Genomic DNA, 18,923 nt, shown 5'->3' on the forward strand with positions numbered 1-18,923 from the left:
GCAGTTAAGCAAAGATTTCACAGACAGGACACAGAAAACTATAACCAGAAAACTGATAAATAACAGACTTTATCAAAATTGCAAATGACTGCTAATTAAAGGGCATCATGAAGAAAACAAGAAGCAAGCCACAGCATGGGAGAAAATAGTCACCAAACATGCCTGATAATAAATTGGCATTTAGGGTGCATAAAGAATTACTACAACTTGACAAATAGGTAAAAAAAAACTCAACTTTCAAAATGAGGAAATAACTTGAAAAGATACTTCAGCAAAACAAGAAATACAAATGTCCAAGGATCTCAGAAAAACATGTTCAATGTCATTTGTCATCAGGGAAAAGCAAATTTAAATCCTAACAACCTACCAATACATACCCATTAGAATGATTAAAATTTTTAAATTGACAATACAAAATCTTAGGGAAGATGTAGAGCCACTGGAACTCTCATATATATTAGGCAAGAAAGGGCTCAGTGGTAAAGAATTCACCTGCCAATGCAGGAGACATGGGTTCGATTCCTGGGTTGGGAAGATCCCCTGGAAGAAGAAACAGCAAACCACACCAGCATTCTTGCTGGGAAAAATCCCATGGACAGAAGAGCCTAGCTGAGCAGGCTACAGTCCATGGGATGGCAGAGTCGGACACAACTGAGCACACATACAAATATTAAAATCACTTTGGCAAAAGATCCAGCATTTCCCTATAAAGCTAGATGCATTCTTACTCTATGGCCCAGAGTTTCCTCAACTAGCACTTGACGAAGATGAATGAAAACATATGTCCACACAAATACTTGTACAAGAATGTCCACAGTAGCTTAATTCATAACAGCCAAAACATAAAAAACCCAAGTATCTATCAAAAGGAAATTATAGCACAATCATGCAAAAGGAAAATGCAGTACATTCATAAAATGAAATACTTCTCAGCAAACAATCAATTATGATATATGCAATAACATAAATGAATCTCAAAATATGCTGAGTGAAAGAAGTTTTATACAAAAGAATACAAATATATGATTACATTAATAGGCTATAAAACATGGAAAATTAATCTAAGGTGAAAAAATAGAACACTGGTTCATCTCTGGAGGACAGTAATGGGGTTGACTGCAAAAGGGTACTGTGTAAGGTGATATGTCTTGATAGGGATTTGAGTAATGCATTTGATAAAATGCATATCATTTTATCATGCCAATCAATGAATGGCACATTTAATACTTGTACATTTTGTGTTTTGTAAATCATGCTTCAAAGAAAAAGAACTATACATAAATATTAAAATCTACTCAATGGTATGCATGCTAAAATATTTAGAGAAAAAGATAGTGATGTCTACAACTTACTGTGAAACATAAAAACTTCAGATGAATTGGTAGATGAATAGGTAGATATCCGATAATGCAAATATAGTACATATTGATAAAAATCTATGTGGTAGTATGCAAGTGTTCACTATAAAATTCTTAGAATTTTTTAGAGTTGCTGAAAAATGTCTTAACAAAACATAAGAGCAAAAAGTTGAGAATGGGAGAATAGAAGAGACTGGAAAGCCTAGATGGCAAAAACCAGGAAACAAACATTTTTGTCAGTGTAAAGTACTGCCCAGGGACTGTGGTACTCTGCTTACCAATGTATCTGTCAGTTTGGAAGGGTATAATCTTATAATGGAGATGATTAATCTAGTTATCCCAGCTTGACACTAAGTCATCAAACTAACTTTCCTTGTTCTGATATTCAAGCTTAATAAGCAATTAAAACATAGCTTTCCAGAGATTTTTAGAGAAGGCAGAGAGAATATACCAGCCAATTAATAGGCAATTAAACTTTTTACCATTAGCTGATTAATGTGAGCATTATGACTTTTACAATAGACTTAAGTTTGGTTAGACTAAATTGTATACTGAAAACCTGATCAAATCTCAGCCTACCAAAAGCAAAATTGTACTCCTGACTGGGAAAACTGATTATAAGATTAAAATTAATGACTTATCTCTAATACAACATATTAAGATTTTAAAATTAGAAAATCTTCTGAGGTCACGGTGTTCACTATCTATTTTTTCCTCATTATTCATTTTTGGGACACTTTTCAGGATTCCTTTCAAATGGAATTGCCTCAAAAAAAAAAAAAAAAGGGATTTTATCAGGCAGAAAAGACAGAAGGCTTATACTGCTTTCTAGAATAAATTCTATTAGAACACCCAAGTACACATACAGCAAAGACAAACAGATCATATTCATAAGAAGTACACATGTAATTACCTGTGTGCCCTCATGAGAAACATCTGGCGAACAAGTCTGAGATGCTGTTTCATGTTTTAGCAATGGTGGCTTATTTAGAAATCGGTTAATTTCTTCGGATTTTTGCTGGAGTTGATCTACGGAAAAGAAAATAAGTAGATTGAAATGATCTTTGGCTTACATCCAAAACTTAATGAGTTATTATCTTCTAGGGGTAGACCATATGCTGTTTATTCTGGTTCAATTATCTTAATTAAAACATAATGCCAGCATATTTTACGTGACAACATTTTTATAAACTGTTTAATTACTCTCAAAGACCAAAGGACAGCTCAGTAAGCCTCCTTCATAGGCAAAATGAAACAGGCCTAGGTATATTTTTAAAAAGTCATTTTTCCTTTCCCCCTTGAAAATGCCCTACATGTTTTTTATTTTCTTCAGTCTCCACACAAGCATTAAAAATCCTACTGAGATTCTAGCACACAGTTTGAAACATCAGCATCGTTCAGTTAAGAGAATAGCACACTCAGGTAATACACTGTCCCCATGTAATGCCCTGCAAGGCTTTTTGGCTAATGTTCAGCTTTCTTCAACACAGATCTTCAATTTAATGCTTTCTAAAATCTTTCCTGTATGCCAATCTATCAGAATTAAACTAAATCAGAGACATGTATTATTAATACTTTAATAATAACATATTTAAAAAATAAGTTTTCCTTAAATCTCCTTAAAGGGTAAAAATTTTCTTTAAAAAGAAATTTTCACCTATAAGAAAAGCATTCAGATCCATCTTTAGAAGTAAGGCTGACTCCATATAATTTAGTCTCCCTACCTTTGCAACTAGATTTGGATTGAGTTTTCCACAAATTAATTCAAATCCTATTCATTTCAGTTAATGAACCCTTTAGACCACAGTAATGCTTCACAAAGCATACTTTAAAATTTGACACATCACTATCAATAGTTTTTAGTACTATAATGATTATTATAATATTAAGTCAGATTATAACTTCAGTTAGAGATGGGAGAAAAGGAACAAAGAGTTCAGAAGAGACACCTTTCTTAATCCTTCTCTAGATCCATTGGTTTAACAAGCAAATGATGTCATTAAGAGATACCTGAAATTTTACAGTAGGAGCTACTGAGGTGCTACACAAGTGGGCTTCAAAAGCACTCAGATACTGACCTTCCAGCTGCTGAATGACCTGGGCTGAATGAGCTGCCTGTTCATTTTTATCTTGGAGAAGTTTTGAATTTTGATCCTTGAGGGCATCACAGGCAGAGTGCAGCTCTTGCTCAGATTTTTGAAGGCTCAAAATGTGAGAGGTCTTCTCTTCCATTTCTGCACTGTGCTTCTGTTCCAAAGCACTGTACTGGGACTGCAGTTCAGCCTGGGCTTGACCTGCTTGTTCAAGCTGTTCAAGAAGATGATGCATTTCTTCCTGCAGGTTATGGAAAGACAGTTTTCTCTCTGCCACTTCTAGTTCCATCTTTTCCATCAGAACCTTGGACTCCTGTCTTTCTGTTTCTATAGTGTTCCTTAAAGTGCTCAGCTCAGCTTCCATCTGTTGCAATTGCTGAGAGAGAATCTAAGAAGAAAAAAAAAAGCCTCATGAACCATAAATTCATTCTTGCATTTCAATAAGCATAATGAAGAGCCCTTTCTAGGTGAAGCCTAGGCCGAGACACTCAGGACCAAACTTCCCATTGCGTAAAGGTCCTCTGTTTTTGCTTCTTGGTACTTTTGACAATTGTGTGTGTGTGTATTTATATATGTATATACACACATATATACAGTGTCATTATTTTTTCATTTACATGTGTCCCAATACAAAATTAGTTCAATAAGTGAATGGACTGTGCCTGTTTTACCATTACTGTTCTCCAGCATCTAGCATAATATACGGCATACTAAGTACCTGGTACTCAATAAATACTGAATAAATGAATGAATAAATGGATCCAGTCCCTGCCCTCAAGGAACTTAGAGTTTAGTGGGAGCATCATACTTAAACAGATCAGTATAATACAAAACATTAGAGGCCAAAAGAGATACTTACAAGGTGTTAAAAGAAACAGACAAATTTACCATAAAGTCACACATGTGTAAATATTTCTACAGTACCTATCTAGTAAGTAGCACAACTGGGATTTGAACCTGACTGTGTGATGACAGCCAGGGAGGAGACTCAGGGTCAGGGTTTGTTAGGACTGGAGATACGAGAACATGTTTCTATGCAAGAAAGACAGTTGTTCTCAAGGAGAGTTGAAAAGAAGAAAGATGATGACTTTCTCCAGCAGTATGCAGGACCCAGATGGACAAGCACAGAATATGGACTTTCAGAGGAAAAGAACACATTCTAAAGAAACTAGGATCCTAGACCTAAAATCACAAAGGAAAAGAGCAACAATAAAAGATTTGAAATATAAGTTTCAGGAGGGAAAAAACTGTATACATTTTGCTCATCATAGTATCACCACCACTTAAGCACAGGGAATTTGTTGATAGAATGAATAAACGGCATCAATTCTCTGAAGGCTTCTAATAGGATTTTATACCTGCTCCCTGGCGAACTAAATTGGAAATGAATGCTCCCGAGGCAGGCAGCAGAGATCACAGGGCAGTACCTGGTTTCTCTGTTCAGCAGCGGTCAGCTCCTGCTGCAGCAGGTCCACAACCTGAGTGCGGCCCAGCAAGGCTTCTTCATGCTCCTCGAGCTTCCTCTGCAGCACCCTTAATTTCTGAGAAGGAAACATTCAGACACAGTGTGCTAACACGTGAGCATCATTACCTGATTACTTTCAAAACGTCAGGTAGACTTGTATCCTAAGATTTCTGAATGTTAGGGATGACAGGTTAAAGAGTCAGACATTGCCATTCTCCTCAACCAGCAGCAACAAAGAATCTTCAAAGTATCTTCTCCAGAGCACTAACAACAACCAAACTGACACAAGCCAAGTCCCTGAATTAGGGAGCCTTTTTAATAATTAGATATTTATTACACATATCCACTTTTAAAATTATATAGTCAATCTCCTGTACCTAAACAATATAGGTACACATATATCCTACTCACCTATGAGAACATTCTCCACAGGCAAGAACCATTTCTCTTCTGGTTTCATGCATGGGACATGCACTTGATAAACATTTGTTGAATGAATAAGTCAATAATACATGTATATATTAATAATCAACTTTAAAAAGTGCTGTATTCTGAAACTTTATTTAGTGATGTATTCTGAAGGATTGTCTAGAACATGGAAGAAGTTTTCACTCAAAATCAATTAGGTGGATCAACCATGAAAAATACCACTGGAGTGCCTCTGAGTACCACACTGCCTTACACATTAAACAGAAACAAATACTTTTGAGTTAGTAGGTGACAAACTTAAAAACAATGAAGCCAAGTTTCAAAAATTACTCAATGATTTTTTTTAAAAGAATGATTTAATAAAAGGCTTTATGGTTTCAAAATCACTCCTTTGTTTTCTTTAAATTTTCTAAAGTTTAAAACTGACTTCATTGATTTGAAGCTTTGCATCAGGTTTCTAATGTACAAAGGTAGCTACAATGAGCAAACGGAAGAGAAACCAATTTCTGACTACCACACACATTTGCCAATTAAACTCAGCTTTTGAGTACTGACAATCTCATTAGAGGGGTAAGAGAAAAGGTAAAGAAATATAAATAATTAATATGCAACAGAAGAAAAGAGCACCAAAAAGAAGGCAATTAATGAACAAACCCACACCAAGTTAAGAGCAGTGGGCAAGGATGGAAAAGTGGCTGTGGTAACTTAATTAAATGTTAACCAAAACAACATTCTACTAGGTTTTAGCAACACACCTGTTGCATCTCTGTTTCCACATCTGCCTGGGTTACTAACTGAAGAAGCTCATCTTCATGAAGACGAACTTGTGTCTCAAAGCGGGCATCTTTCTCTCGGACCACCTGCTGCATGGAACTCAACTGAAGACACACACCAGAGAAACTATGCAAGTTACACTCCCAGAATTATCACACAAACAAAACTCACAGACTGTTCTCCAAACACAGACACTGAGAACTGATAAGACAAGAGATATTTCAGATTAAATTTTGAATGTCAAAGGATGAGATTTTTGGAAAAGAGCTAGGCCTGATGGTAATTTCAAAATGTGAGAGAAAGCCTGTCATTAGATTCAGAAGTCAGCTTAAATATAAATTTTGAATAAAAACTGTATTTGCATGGTTAATACAGGGTTTAAATATACAAGAGGTACATTTTTAAAAGATCTAAGGAGGTTGGAATATTAAACATACAAAGTTAGATTCCTGTTAGGCCATAGATAATTCATTGAATATCACACTCGTGGTCAAAAACTTTCAATGAAATTCTCATGCCCTATAAACCTCAAAATAATGTTATCTTCTACTCAAGATTCTCTACAACTGGAAATACAAACTTTTCTTTCAGGTCTTATTTTCAGAGAATTGCTTCTACCAAAGAACTTGGTATATTTCCATTCAATCCACACTGCCTCTCCAGACAGCTATTTTCAAGTGTCATTACTTGCAGGATTTTAGATCACCCTCATTTGTGACTGAATGAAATGGAAATAAACTGACTGTTGTGAGTTGCTCGGTATCAGTGTTTTTGTTTCATTCTTAGGTTTTGTGTGTGTGTGTGTGTGTGTATGCACTTATTCACTTCCTTAAGATCTGTGGCTTAGGTTTTGTGTGTGTGTGTGTGTGTGTGTGTGTGTGTATGCACTTATTCACTTCCTTAAGATCTGTGGCTTAGGTTTTGTGTGTGTGTGTGTGTGTGTGTGTATGCACTTATTCACTTCCTTAAGATCTGTGGCTAAGCATGCCAACCAGCTCTTCACTTGCCCATTTTGCACTGGTCCTTCAATTACTGTTGATTGTTCGATTTGTGACACTTTGAACCAAACTTGGCTCTCCTCCTAAGGCAGGAGAAAAAAAATCTTCATGATACGTTTTTTTTCTCTACTGTGTCTTTTACTTATTTGTTTTTAAATTGAAGGATGATTGCTTTACAGAATCTTGTTGGTTTCTGCCATTATCTGGATTTTGATGTCACTATAAATTTGAAATCCTGTGTTTCAAATGTATAGGTACTGGAGTCCTTCATCAGCCAAACATATCTACACATCCTTTCCTATAAATGTACCATACTCTTTTTCCTGAGACTTTGCTCACACCATTCCCCACAACTGGAATACCCTTTCCCCACCCTGTTGAAACTATATTATCTATCCATCATTGTTTTACCTAAATCCTGAGTCTTCCATGTAAGATTCCTTGGTTGTCACATGCACAGTAACCTCTTTCACCTCACAAAATACTTTGTATTGCTGCTTGTTCTGAACATTCTGAATGGCTTATATTATGATGGATCAATTAATACATTTATGTGTGTGTGTGTGTGTGTATATACCCATACACCTTGGCTTTCTGTGTAGTAAGCCACTCGGTAAAAATATTCTGTATTTCCCCATCCTACATCATATAATGTGTACAAAAAAGGACATGATAAAAGCTAATAGGCAAAACTTAAGATCTTAGAATATCCAATTTTAAATTTATACACAGTAGTAGGTCATCCATAGACAGAGAGTACCAACTAATACTACAAGTTATCAATAAACACCAAACACCCAATGGATAAGATTAGCTATTGTGCAAAGGCACTTGAGAGGAAAAAAATGTTTCTTGAGTCATTTGAGCATTATCAAAGGAAAAATATAAGAGTGTGTGGTCAAACGGGAAATTCAGAAAAATATAAAGAATTGAGGATGGCAGTTCAAACAGTAGCAGAAATAACTACTGGTCCTGGTAGCAGAATAATTTCTGGTACTGGTAGCAGAAACAACTATAAAGAAGAAAGTCGCGTACTGGGGCCTTTTAACATTGAACCACATAACTTGTACCACCTTCTCACCACTAATATTTTGATTATAATTTAACTTCTCATTAAGATTTTACTATGAAGAATGGACTTAGTCATTTGTATTTCTTTTGATTTATCTAACAGTCTTTTTGGAACTTAGCATAAGCTCATTCCTTTCTAAAAGACTGAATCTTTGTATACTATTAAAACCAAGTTTCTGGGCCTGTAGAACTAAGAAACAGCCATAAATTAGGTTATGGTGTATTCATCAAGGTAAATAACACTTCTAATTTCTTCTTCTACCACACCCTTCTACTTTCTACTGTAACATTCTAGCTACTATACTTTCACCTACTAAAGTTTTAAAAATAGACTGAATTGACTTGTCATGTAATAATCTTAAGCTGTTTTTTTTTTCCGTTTTGTCATGTATTTCATGAGCTACATTATTTTTTTCTATTTTAAAAATTTTTTTTAATTGGAGGAAAATTGCTTTACAACGTTCTGTTTCTGCTGTACAACAATACAAATCAAGTGTGAGTATACATATTCCCCCCCCACCCTGACCTTAAACTCTCACGGTTCTTTACTCTAATGAGCCTGAGGCACCTCCCACCATACCTGAGCGGCTTGCTCGGCCTGCGTCTGGCTGAGCTGGGTTTGCAAAGTGCTAACGAGTTCCTCCTTCTCTTGGAGCTGCTGCTTCATCATTAAAAATTCTTCCATCTCTGTTGAACTCTTAGCAGACTGAAGACACAGAAGGAAACAAATATTTAAGCAAAAGAACTGGCACTCTTAATTCTCTGACCTCCCTTTTCATTTGCCCTCAATACCTACCAATATCCTTCTAGTTTCCATTTAACACTGAAGGGAACTGCATGAACTGTGGTTTTTTTAAAAAATTACCAAAATCACTTGTCAGAGGGAAACTTAAACAAGGGGAGCAGTTTTTTAATTTCTCTGAATCCTCACACAGAAACAGACAGTACAACTAGATAACAAAACCAAAAACTCATTGACAATATTTACAGTAAAATTAGGAAGGCAGTACTACAAACCCTAAAATACAAGTAGGTAGGGACAAACCACCAAAAGACTCTGGTATCAGAGTCTGTGCAATAGGAGGAAGGCAGCAACAGAGCAACATCTGATTGCCTTGAGAAAAGGAAAATCCCCAAATGGCCAATAAATTCTTACTGGGAAGCACAGTTGGCCAATCTTAGGACAACAGCTTGAGTTGGCAAAGCTTTTCCATTCTTTGATTCTGGCTGAGTAAAGGGGTCCACTGTAAAAAGGACAAAAAGGCTAGAATAATCTGGCCTACCTGAAGTTTGAAAACTAACTCATTAGGACTGCCACCCAAAATACAAACTGCACCAAGAAGAAACCTCCAGGTGTGAAATAGAAATTAAGCAGAATAGGGATAACAGAAATAGAAGACAAAGAAGGGCTACACATGTGCTACACAATTCATCATCAACTAGCCACATGTGGCTATCAAGGGCTTGAAATATGCCTAATGTAAGTGAGAAATTAAATTATTAATATTAGTTCATTTTAATTAAAGAATAAATTATTTTTACATTAAATACAATTATGTTTTTGTATGATTATCTTTCACTTTACCAGCTGCATCATGCAATATACTGTTGAACCGCTGTGCAAGTAATAAATGTGCATGTTGCTCCTAGTGTTACAATAAACACATCAGCTATCCAGCCAGTGTCAATGGAATGATGCAATTTAAATGATTTTTTTCCTATACACCTATGGGATGTGCTTACTTGAATACTTAATGAAGAGAGTATGAATAATAGTTGACATCTATGCAAATCATAATTATGATTAAATCATAATATACTTAATTGATTAAAATATAAATATATCTTTTATTATTTTTCTAGTTCAAAAATAAGTAGAGATATACTTTTAAATTTAAAATAAAGATGTACTACTGATGCATAGCTCATTCCTTTTATTTCTAAGTAGTATCCCATTGTGTATTTAAATATTCTCCTGCTGACAGATAAGTTATTTCTAGCTTTTGGTTTCACAAGTAAAGCTGCTATGCACATGCATATACAAGTCCTTTTGTGAACATGTGCTTTCATTTCTCACACATGTAGCTTTAAAGTTGATTTTTTTCAAATTAACTATCCTAAATAATTAGCCAGTTTCTAAACATGGATGCAAATATTAAAGGAAAATGATGTTTGGCCCTCAGTTCAGTGACAGGCAAGTTTCTAAATATGTACGGAACAATTTGAGTATTTGAGTCTATTTTCTCAACTGGAAATTTTATGAAATCTAAACACAAATGAAGAATTTCCAATGAAAATTCAGCATCCAAATTGAGATATAATATAAAATACACACTAAATTTCAGACTTAGTGCAGAAAAAAGAATGTAAATTAACATAAAAATAATTTTTATATTTCTTAAAAGTATATTTTTAATATACTGGGCTAAATGAAATAATTGTTAAAATTAATTTTACTTGTTTCTTCTTTATCTTTTGCAATATAGCTGCTAAAAAATTTAAAATTATGCATGTGACTCACATTATATTACTATCAAGCAATGTTAGTATAGATCAGAGTGAAGGGCAGGGGGAAGGCCAGGAAACCTCAGAGATCCACTTGCCTTATCTTCGAACACAACACAAAAATAACAAAAAAGAGAAGTCTGTTAAATAAAAAACATTTTCCTGAATCAAGCCTCCTTCAAAAAGTTTAGGAAAATTAATTTCACACAAAAATAAGAAACATAAGAGCATTCAGGTCAAATCCCATCCAAAGTTATCATTAAAAAAAAAAGAAAAGAAAACCAAGCAGGTGAGAAAAGCATACCATAGGCAAGCTCAAAGTCAAAATTGCAATCTGTTTCAAAAGCTGTTTTTAAAAAATAAGAAAATTAGATATGACACAAAAGAACAGTTTTAAAATCAGAATTAGAAAAATTCAGAAATGAGGTGACAAAATTCAGGAAAAATTTGATTCTTTTGAATCAAAATGCATTCTGAAAAGAATACAAAACATGAAACAATTTATTTTGAACACAAAACAATTTATTTTCAAAAGTAAATAAACAGGAAATAGAATGCCTTAAAGAAGAAAAAAAAAAAGAAACTTTTGAAAAGGAAGAGATAAAAAGGAACTGAAAGTGACCAATATGGAAGATAATCAAAGGTGGAATATATGGGTAATAGAAGTCCCTAAGGAAGAAAACAGACCAAATACTACAAGCTATATGATTCAAGAAAACTCTTCTGAAATAAAATGTGTGAAACCATATATTGAAAAAGATATTTGGCTATCTACAAATATCAACCATGGATGATAACACCAATGCACAGTCTAGTAGAATTACTAGACTTAGTGGAGAAGGAAAGACAAGAGGAAAGAAAAGGGAAGGCAACAAGGAAGGAGTTGATAGAGACATAGAAAAATATTACATGACTATTGTTGTTAGTTAGTATAATAATCCATTGAGCTTTAGTGATTTATTAACTTAATGATTATGAGGTAACTTACACCCCTACCTGTGTAGCTTGGTTTGCCTGTGCCTGGGAAAGTTGGGCTTGCAAACTGGTAATTAGTTCCTCTTTCTCCTGGAGTTTATGTTTTATCTTTTCTACTTCTCTCTCTTCTGTAGAACTCTTGTCATGCTGAAAACGCAGGAAATAAAGTTATTTATTTAAAAGAATCTAATTTGCCCTATACAGCTCCTTGATTATAGTGCTATCCAATAAATGCGAGCAAAAAATAACACTTGACCTAATAACAAGGAAGCAATCTTAAGAGTTTTCGAATTTGAGTATGGCCAAGAAGTTCCTGTCAGACCCATCCTTCCGCACTATAAACTGGACAAGATAGACAAATAGCTATCTGAAAACGATGGGGAGCAACCAGAAGCAGGAGGATATCAGAGGGGAGTTAATACCTGGAAGAAATGACACCAAATTTCCTATTTTTATAGTTTTTAGTCTGAGGGCAAAATCAGTTAGTGCAATACAGGACTAAAACTTAACATAAAACTCATAACCCCACTGCCTTGAAGAACTAGAGGACAGAATTCAGGAAAACACAGCTGCTAAGTGAAAGACAAAAAATCATAAAAGAGACGGAAGGAGGAGATCTTTCAACAGTCTTTTTTTTTCCCCTAAAAGCTCTTCTTTTGACTGAACCAGATTCTGCCTCCCAACTGATTTCACCACCTCCTTGCCCTCCAAAATGAACTTATTCTGCTTATTGGAACCACACAGAATAATTTTACACTTTCTTCCACATTAACAGTCTGTCAAGTATCTAAGGATTGCCATCATTTCTTCAACTACACTTTCCAGAGACTATCAATCTCTGTCATGGGTAAACAATAGTTAAAGAGCTGCTGTGACTGATTGCTGAAACTTAGAAATCATTTAATCCAACCCTTTTATTTAACAGAGGGAGGAAATGAAGCTACATGATGCTGATTTGTTTAAGGTCTCAGAGCTTTAAAAAAAGGGGGGGGGCAGGTATAAAATGGATAATTTAAAAATATAACAACATAGCAGAGGGAGAAGTTAGAAGAAACAAAGTCACATGGGGAGAGACAGGCTGGTGCTAGAGACAGCCAGGGGGAAGAGAGAATAATGAGAGGAAAAACCAATGAGTAAGATAAGAAGAATCCAGATGAAGGCATTATTTGAGAAGAATAAGAGAAGCTTCTAAAATCAGCTTTGAGAAGCTAAATAAGGCTATCTATCAATGCAGGAAAAGTATTATCTTCTGAGCATTAGACCCAGGAAGGAAAGACTAACCAGGGTACTAGCAACCCAAGGGTTATGCCTAAAGAATTGATTAAAGTCTCATTTCCCAAGAACTAAAATCATTGTGGATAAGAATACTAGTGAGTCAAAAAAAAACCACAGTGAAAGCTAAAACAAACTAAAAGATCTCCTATGCAGAGTGACATCTAAGCCAACTGTAATGTGTATATCTGATGGGGCTGGTCTCTCTTTATTCTATACCAAATTTGCCAAAAGTTTCTTGTTCTCTAACTAGCTGACTGAATGTGAATATCTGGGAAAGACAGTAAGAACAAGTACTGGAACAATGCTCAATTTCTCAAAAGGCAACACTTTGCTTACTCCTTTCTCTTAACTTCCACCTTAAACTGTTTGTTGGTGGCAGTCATAAATCTAGAGTGCATCCCTTATTGGAGCCTAAAATAATCCAGCTGATTAAGCCCACAATGCATGAAACTTCAAAGTACTATTATGTGGCCACATGAAGACAAATTATAGTCTGTCACTAAATTAAAGAATTTCAGAGCTGGGAGAAACCTTAGAGATCACCTAGTTTACTCTTCTAACCAAGGATTCAAAAGCTAAATGCCTCACTTCAATATTTACTTCTTCTTGTTAGCCTTTTTAATTCTCTGCAAGTGTAGGTTACAACTGATATTTAACTTCCATGTTTTTGTTGGCCTTTTATTCTGTGCTTGGTCCATAGCCCAGTTAGACTGTGAGCTCAATAAAAGGACAGCATTTAGTGCTGTATTACTTCAGCTTCATAAATTTTTGTGATTAGTGACAATGAGAGGCTTTTGCTCCTCAGAAAGTATATATTATACCCAGTCACTATACCTTGGAGAGTTGCTCCTCTGACTGAGGTTCTGTGGACAGAACAGTCCCTCCTTGTGCCTTCATCTCTTCTATGTGTTTATTCAAAGAAGTTAATTTGGCCTTAGCATGAAGTTTTAGCTTTTTTATTTTGTTATCAGCAGCTTTTCTTTCTTCCTGTCAGAGAACAATGATGGTAAATACACAAATGTTTATTCATCACTTATCCAGTATATAACAAAAGTTATTCTCAGTAGGCATCATCTTACAGTATTAGGGAAATCAGATTCTCTAATACTCTAAATGAAGAGAAAAACTGAAGTTAACTCTTATATCTGTCTTTTATCAAATGCTTGGCAAGAAAGGACAATGGTACCTGTAGAACTTCATCCTTCTGCTGCAATTCAGCATCCTTCTGTCTAATGATTTCTTTTAGTTCCACCACCAACTGTTCTACATTAGCCAGGCGCTCCAGAACATCCTCTTGTGTTCTATCATTAAATTCCATGTCAGATTCTTGGGGTAATTCCTGGTATTTAGACAAAAGGTTGCCAATTTACGAGTGAAAAGGTATAAGCTTCCCAACAGGAGTTTCTTCATTCCAACTTCATCTTATCTCTTGTCCTTACTTAAGAAATCTTTCCGAGGAGATGGGGAAGCAAATGTCACATAACATTAAGTGAAAGAGCCCAAAACTTAAAATTAAGAGAGTAGGTGAATAAAATTCTCTTAACCTCCAGAGAACACTGCTTGTCTTTTCAGAAAGTGAAACGACTTTCTTTGATTCCTATGTGACCTTCAAAAACTACAATACACACAATAAGAGAAGGGCTACATGAGTTTATAAAATGGCAAACAGTCTGAAACCAGAAAGTTGCTCCATTTCTTGTTTCAGACCTTTCCTGTAAAACAAGAGAACATACCTGAGTTAAAACAATCTAGTACTGAACAAGTCCCAGGGGGACAAATGAAGACAATCTTTCTCATCTTATCCAGGACTTGATTTCCATTACTGGTCCTTTTAGGCTACAAACCTTACAAGAAAAGGATCATTGACAAAGTCTCAATATTTTTCTTAATCTTCTCTTCCACCTAGCATAAGGGAGGCTGCTCACAGTCTTTCATCTTAAATTCTTGTCATCAGAAGAACATAGAATATACATCTCATCAGTTTAATTCAGAACAGAGCTACTCACAGGTTCTAAGGAAGCCCTCATATTCTCATCAGTGTCATCTCCTGATAATTCATGTAAAACAACATTTGCTAATCCTGACAGTCGACTCAGCATTTCTGCAAGAAAAGAAAACATAAAAATCAGTCAAATGGATACATGTTTCTCCTATGATGGTAACTGTATCATCTATAAGTGAAACAAGAAAACTGTGCAGGTGATATACATATATATATTAGACTACACAGCAAGTTGATGGCTTTAAAAAGGCTTCTGAGTATGTACAGTGTAGTAAAACACTCTTCAGTGATAACTACACAGATTTTTAAGCACCATCACTAATATTTTTTAAATGAAATACAAATACATAATTGTTAGTGCAAAATAATATACCTAAAGGTTATCTTTAATGCTTATAGGTTTTCTTTAATCATAATTTCATGGGCAAACATGGAATTCTAACTATTCTTTCTCCTGTCAGACTACTGTCCACTTCTAATTTGTCAAATACACTCCACCGTTCAACAAATGTTTTGATTTTTACCTGCAGAAATTAATAAAACTGAAAATAGAAAAATAAGAGAAAATGTATAAAACCAAAAGCTGATTCTTTGAAGGAATGAATAAAATATACAAAGCTCAGTTAGGCTGACAGCAAAAAAAGAGAGAAGACAAAAATTATTAACATCAGATATGAAAGAGGAAAGAAACATTACTACTGACCTAAGGAAAACTATAACTCTATGCCTATAAATTAGTCAACATAGATGAACTAGGCTTTGAAAGATAACAAGCCACCAAATCTCACTTAAGAAGAAACAGATAACCTGAAACCCAGGCCCCCACACACTCTTTCTCTTTTCTTCCTTATTTAATCATTCATTCATTTAGATCAGTATCACTTGCCAACCCATAAAGCCCTTAAAAGTAAGAATATTAATGTTCTGATAGGAAAAATAAAAATAAACTGGACTGTGCATAGCATTATCATATGCAATTACGGTAAATTTTATGCTGATTAACAAAATATTATTTGGCTTTTAAAATCCTCAGCAGGAAGAAACAGAAATGTAAAAGCTATAACACAAAATAAGCACTTGAATAAAACTAGACTCTGCTATCGTTTTCTTTTACTTATTTTCATTTACTTTTATGGTCCCTAATTAAGAAATGGCAAGACATTTGCTTCCATGCTGTGCTTAGTCACTCAGTCATGTCCAACTTTTTGTGACTCCATGGACTGTAGCCTGCCAAGCACCTCTGCCCATGGGGATTCTCCAGACAGGAAAACTGGAGTGGGTTGAGATCTTCCCAACCCAGGGATCAAACCCAGGTCTCCCATATTGCAGGCAGATTCTTTACCATCTGAGCCACCAAAGGAGCCCAAGAATAGTGGAGAGGGTAGACTGTCCCTTCTCCAGAGGATCTTCACAACCCAGGAATAGAACCGGGATCTCCTGCAAAGAAGGCCAATTCTTCACTAGCTGAGCTACCAGGGAAGCTCTTTGTTTCTGTAACCAGTTACTAAGATAAGCAGTATATGGCATTTTGAAAAGATGCATAAAACAGGAAAGGAAGAGAGAATCATTCCTAGGAGGGCAACATAGGACCATATATAACTACATATATAACTACTGAAATGGCAATGTAAGAGTCATATACAAGTGCTTAGGAACATAATTTCATGCAAAGATGGACACAATAAAGGACAGAAATGGTATGGACCTAACAGAAGCAGAAGATATTAAGAAGAGCTGGCAAGAATACACAGAAGAACTATAGAAAAAAGATCTTCATGACCCTGATAACCATGATGGTGTGATCACTCACCTAGAGGTAGACATCCTGGAATGAGAAGTGGGCCTTAGGAAGCATCACTACCAACCAAGTTAGTGGAGGCGATGGAATTCCAGTTGAGCTATTTCAAATCCTAAAAGATGATGTTGTGAAAGTGATGCACTCAATATGCCAGAAAATTTGGAAAACTCAGCAGTGGCCAAAGGACTGGAAAAGGTCAGTTTTCGTTCCTATCCCAAAGAAAGGCAATGCCAAAGAATGTTCAAACTACAGTACAATTGCACTCATCTCACACACTAGTAAAGTAATGCTCAAAATTCTCCAAGCTAGGCTTCAACAGCATGTGAACCATGAACTTCCAGATGTTCAAGATGGATTTAGAAAAGGCAGAGGAACCAGAGATCAAATTGCCAACATCTGCTGGATCATCAAAAAAGCAAGAGTTCCAGAAAAACATCTACTTCTTCTTTATTGACTGTAACAAAGCCTCTGTGTGGATCACAATAAACTGTGGAAAATTCTTAAAGAGATGGGAATACCAGACCACCTGACCTGCCTCCTGAGAAATCTATACACAGGTCAAGAAGTAATAGTTAGAACTGGACATGGAACAACAGACTGGTTCCAAATCAGGAAAGGAGTACGTCAAGGCTGTATATTGTCACCCTGCTTATTTAACGTCTATGCAGAGTACAACATGCAAAATGCGGGGCTGGATAAAGCACAAGCTGGAATCAAGATTGCTGGGAGAAATATCAATAACGTCAGATATGCAGATAACAGCACCCTTATGGCGGAAAGAAGAAGAACTAAAGAGCCTCTTGATGAAAGTGAAAGAGGAGACTGAAAACATTGGCTTAAAACTCAACATTGAGAAAACTAAGAACATGGTCCCATCACTTCATGGCAAATAGATGGGGAAACAATGGAAACAGTGAGAGACTATTTTCTTGGGCTCCAAAATCACTGCAGAGGGTGACTGCAGCCATGGAATTAAAAGACACTTGCTCCCTGGAAGAAAAGCTATGACTAACCTAGACAGCATATTAAAAAGCAGAAACATTACTTTGTCAACAAAGGTCCATCTAGTCAAAGGTATGGTTTTTCCAGTAGTCATGTACGGATGTGAGAGTTGGACTATAAAGAAAGCTGAGGGCCGAAGAATTGATGCTTTGGAAATGTGGTGTTGGAGAAGACTCTTCAGAGTCCCTTGGACTGCAAGGAGATCCAATCAGTCCATCCTAAAGGAAATCAGTCCTGAATATTCATTGAAAGGACTGATGCTGAAGCTAAAACTCCAATACTTTGGCCACCTGATACAAAGAACTGACTCATCTGAAAAGAGCCTGATGCTGGGAAAGATTGAAGGCAGGAGAAGGGGACAACAGAGGATGATATGGTTGGATGGCATCACTGACTCAATGGATATAAGTTTGAGTAAATTCTGGAAGTTGGTGATGGACAGGGAGGCCTGGCATGCTGCAGTCCATGGGATCACAAAGAGTCAGACACAACTGAGTGATTGAACCGAAGGAACATAATAATCACTCATCAAGTTATGAGACTCATAAATACAGTTGTTAAAAAAACAAACAAAACTCACCAGGACACAGACTCTATAAACTTTTTTTTCAACTCTAGCGATTCAGTTTTCTGTAGGAACCATTACTGAAGGAAATGAACACTATAACTAAAAAGTCTTTATTAGGCACAGAAATTTGTACTAATCAAAGAGTCATAATAGAACCTAACTTACCAAACAATCACTTTATCTTCAGATTTTTCAGACTCTGTTGAGAATAATAGCAGAAGAAAAAAAAAAAATACAACCAACTGATGGGACTCTGAGAAGATGGTAGTAGCAGACAGCATACCTTTTGGATCTTCCTAAATTCCCATATAAAAATAGACAAAACAACTAGATAACAAAATTTTAAAAACCCATAGACAGTCTTTACCAAAACAAGCAAGCAACAAATAATGAGACAAAGTTTCTCACAAACTCCAGAGTAAACATGGATATAGAAAAAATACCAAAGCCACAAGATTCATAGTCATCCACGGAAGAAGGGGGAACCAAAGGGTAGCAGAATGTGCCACTCATTCCAAAATATGCCACTTGGCATAAGGATTATTTTTGAGCTAAAGACAGCTGGAAAACAGCGGGTACAGGTAGAGTATGCAGGTCTCCCCTTCTCTTC

General features: G+C 35.7%; 1 protein-coding gene across 4 annotated transcripts in view; it reads right to left on the bottom strand.

Annotated features, from left to right (window-relative positions):
* Positions 1–18,923, bottom strand: part of GOLGB1 (golgin B1) — a 75,046-nt gene that overhangs the window by 47,869 nt on the left and 8,254 nt on the right. The window contains exons 2-10 of one of the 4 annotated variants that reach the window (XM_043473099.1): positions 14,950–15,044; positions 14,130–14,282; positions 13,778–13,930; positions 11,690–11,815; positions 8,769–8,894; positions 6,101–6,205; positions 4,879–4,992; positions 3,437–3,839; positions 2,272–2,387 (exon numbers count right to left, since the gene is read on the bottom strand). In XM_043473099.1, the coding sequence (XP_043329034.1) occupies positions 2,272–2,387; positions 3,437–3,839; positions 4,879–4,992; positions 6,101–6,205; positions 8,769–8,894; positions 11,690–11,815; positions 13,778–13,930; positions 14,130–14,282; positions 14,950–15,042 (1,389 nt within the window). In that variant the 5' untranslated portion in view covers positions 15,043–15,044. Of the gene's footprint in view, positions 1–2,271; positions 2,388–3,436; positions 3,840–4,878; positions 4,993–6,100; positions 6,224–8,768; positions 8,895–11,689; positions 11,816–13,777; positions 13,931–14,129; positions 14,283–14,949; positions 15,045–18,923 lie in introns of all 4 variants that reach the window. The other 3 variants (XM_043473098.1, XM_043473097.1, XM_043473100.1) reach the window with 3 other exon arrangements.

The sequence above is a fragment of the Cervus canadensis genome, chromosome 7, assembly GCF_019320065.1.
Source record: "Cervus canadensis isolate Bull #8, Minnesota chromosome 7, ASM1932006v1, whole genome shotgun sequence".
In the NCBI taxonomy this organism is placed as follows: domain Eukaryota; kingdom Metazoa; phylum Chordata; class Mammalia; order Artiodactyla; family Cervidae; genus Cervus; species Cervus canadensis.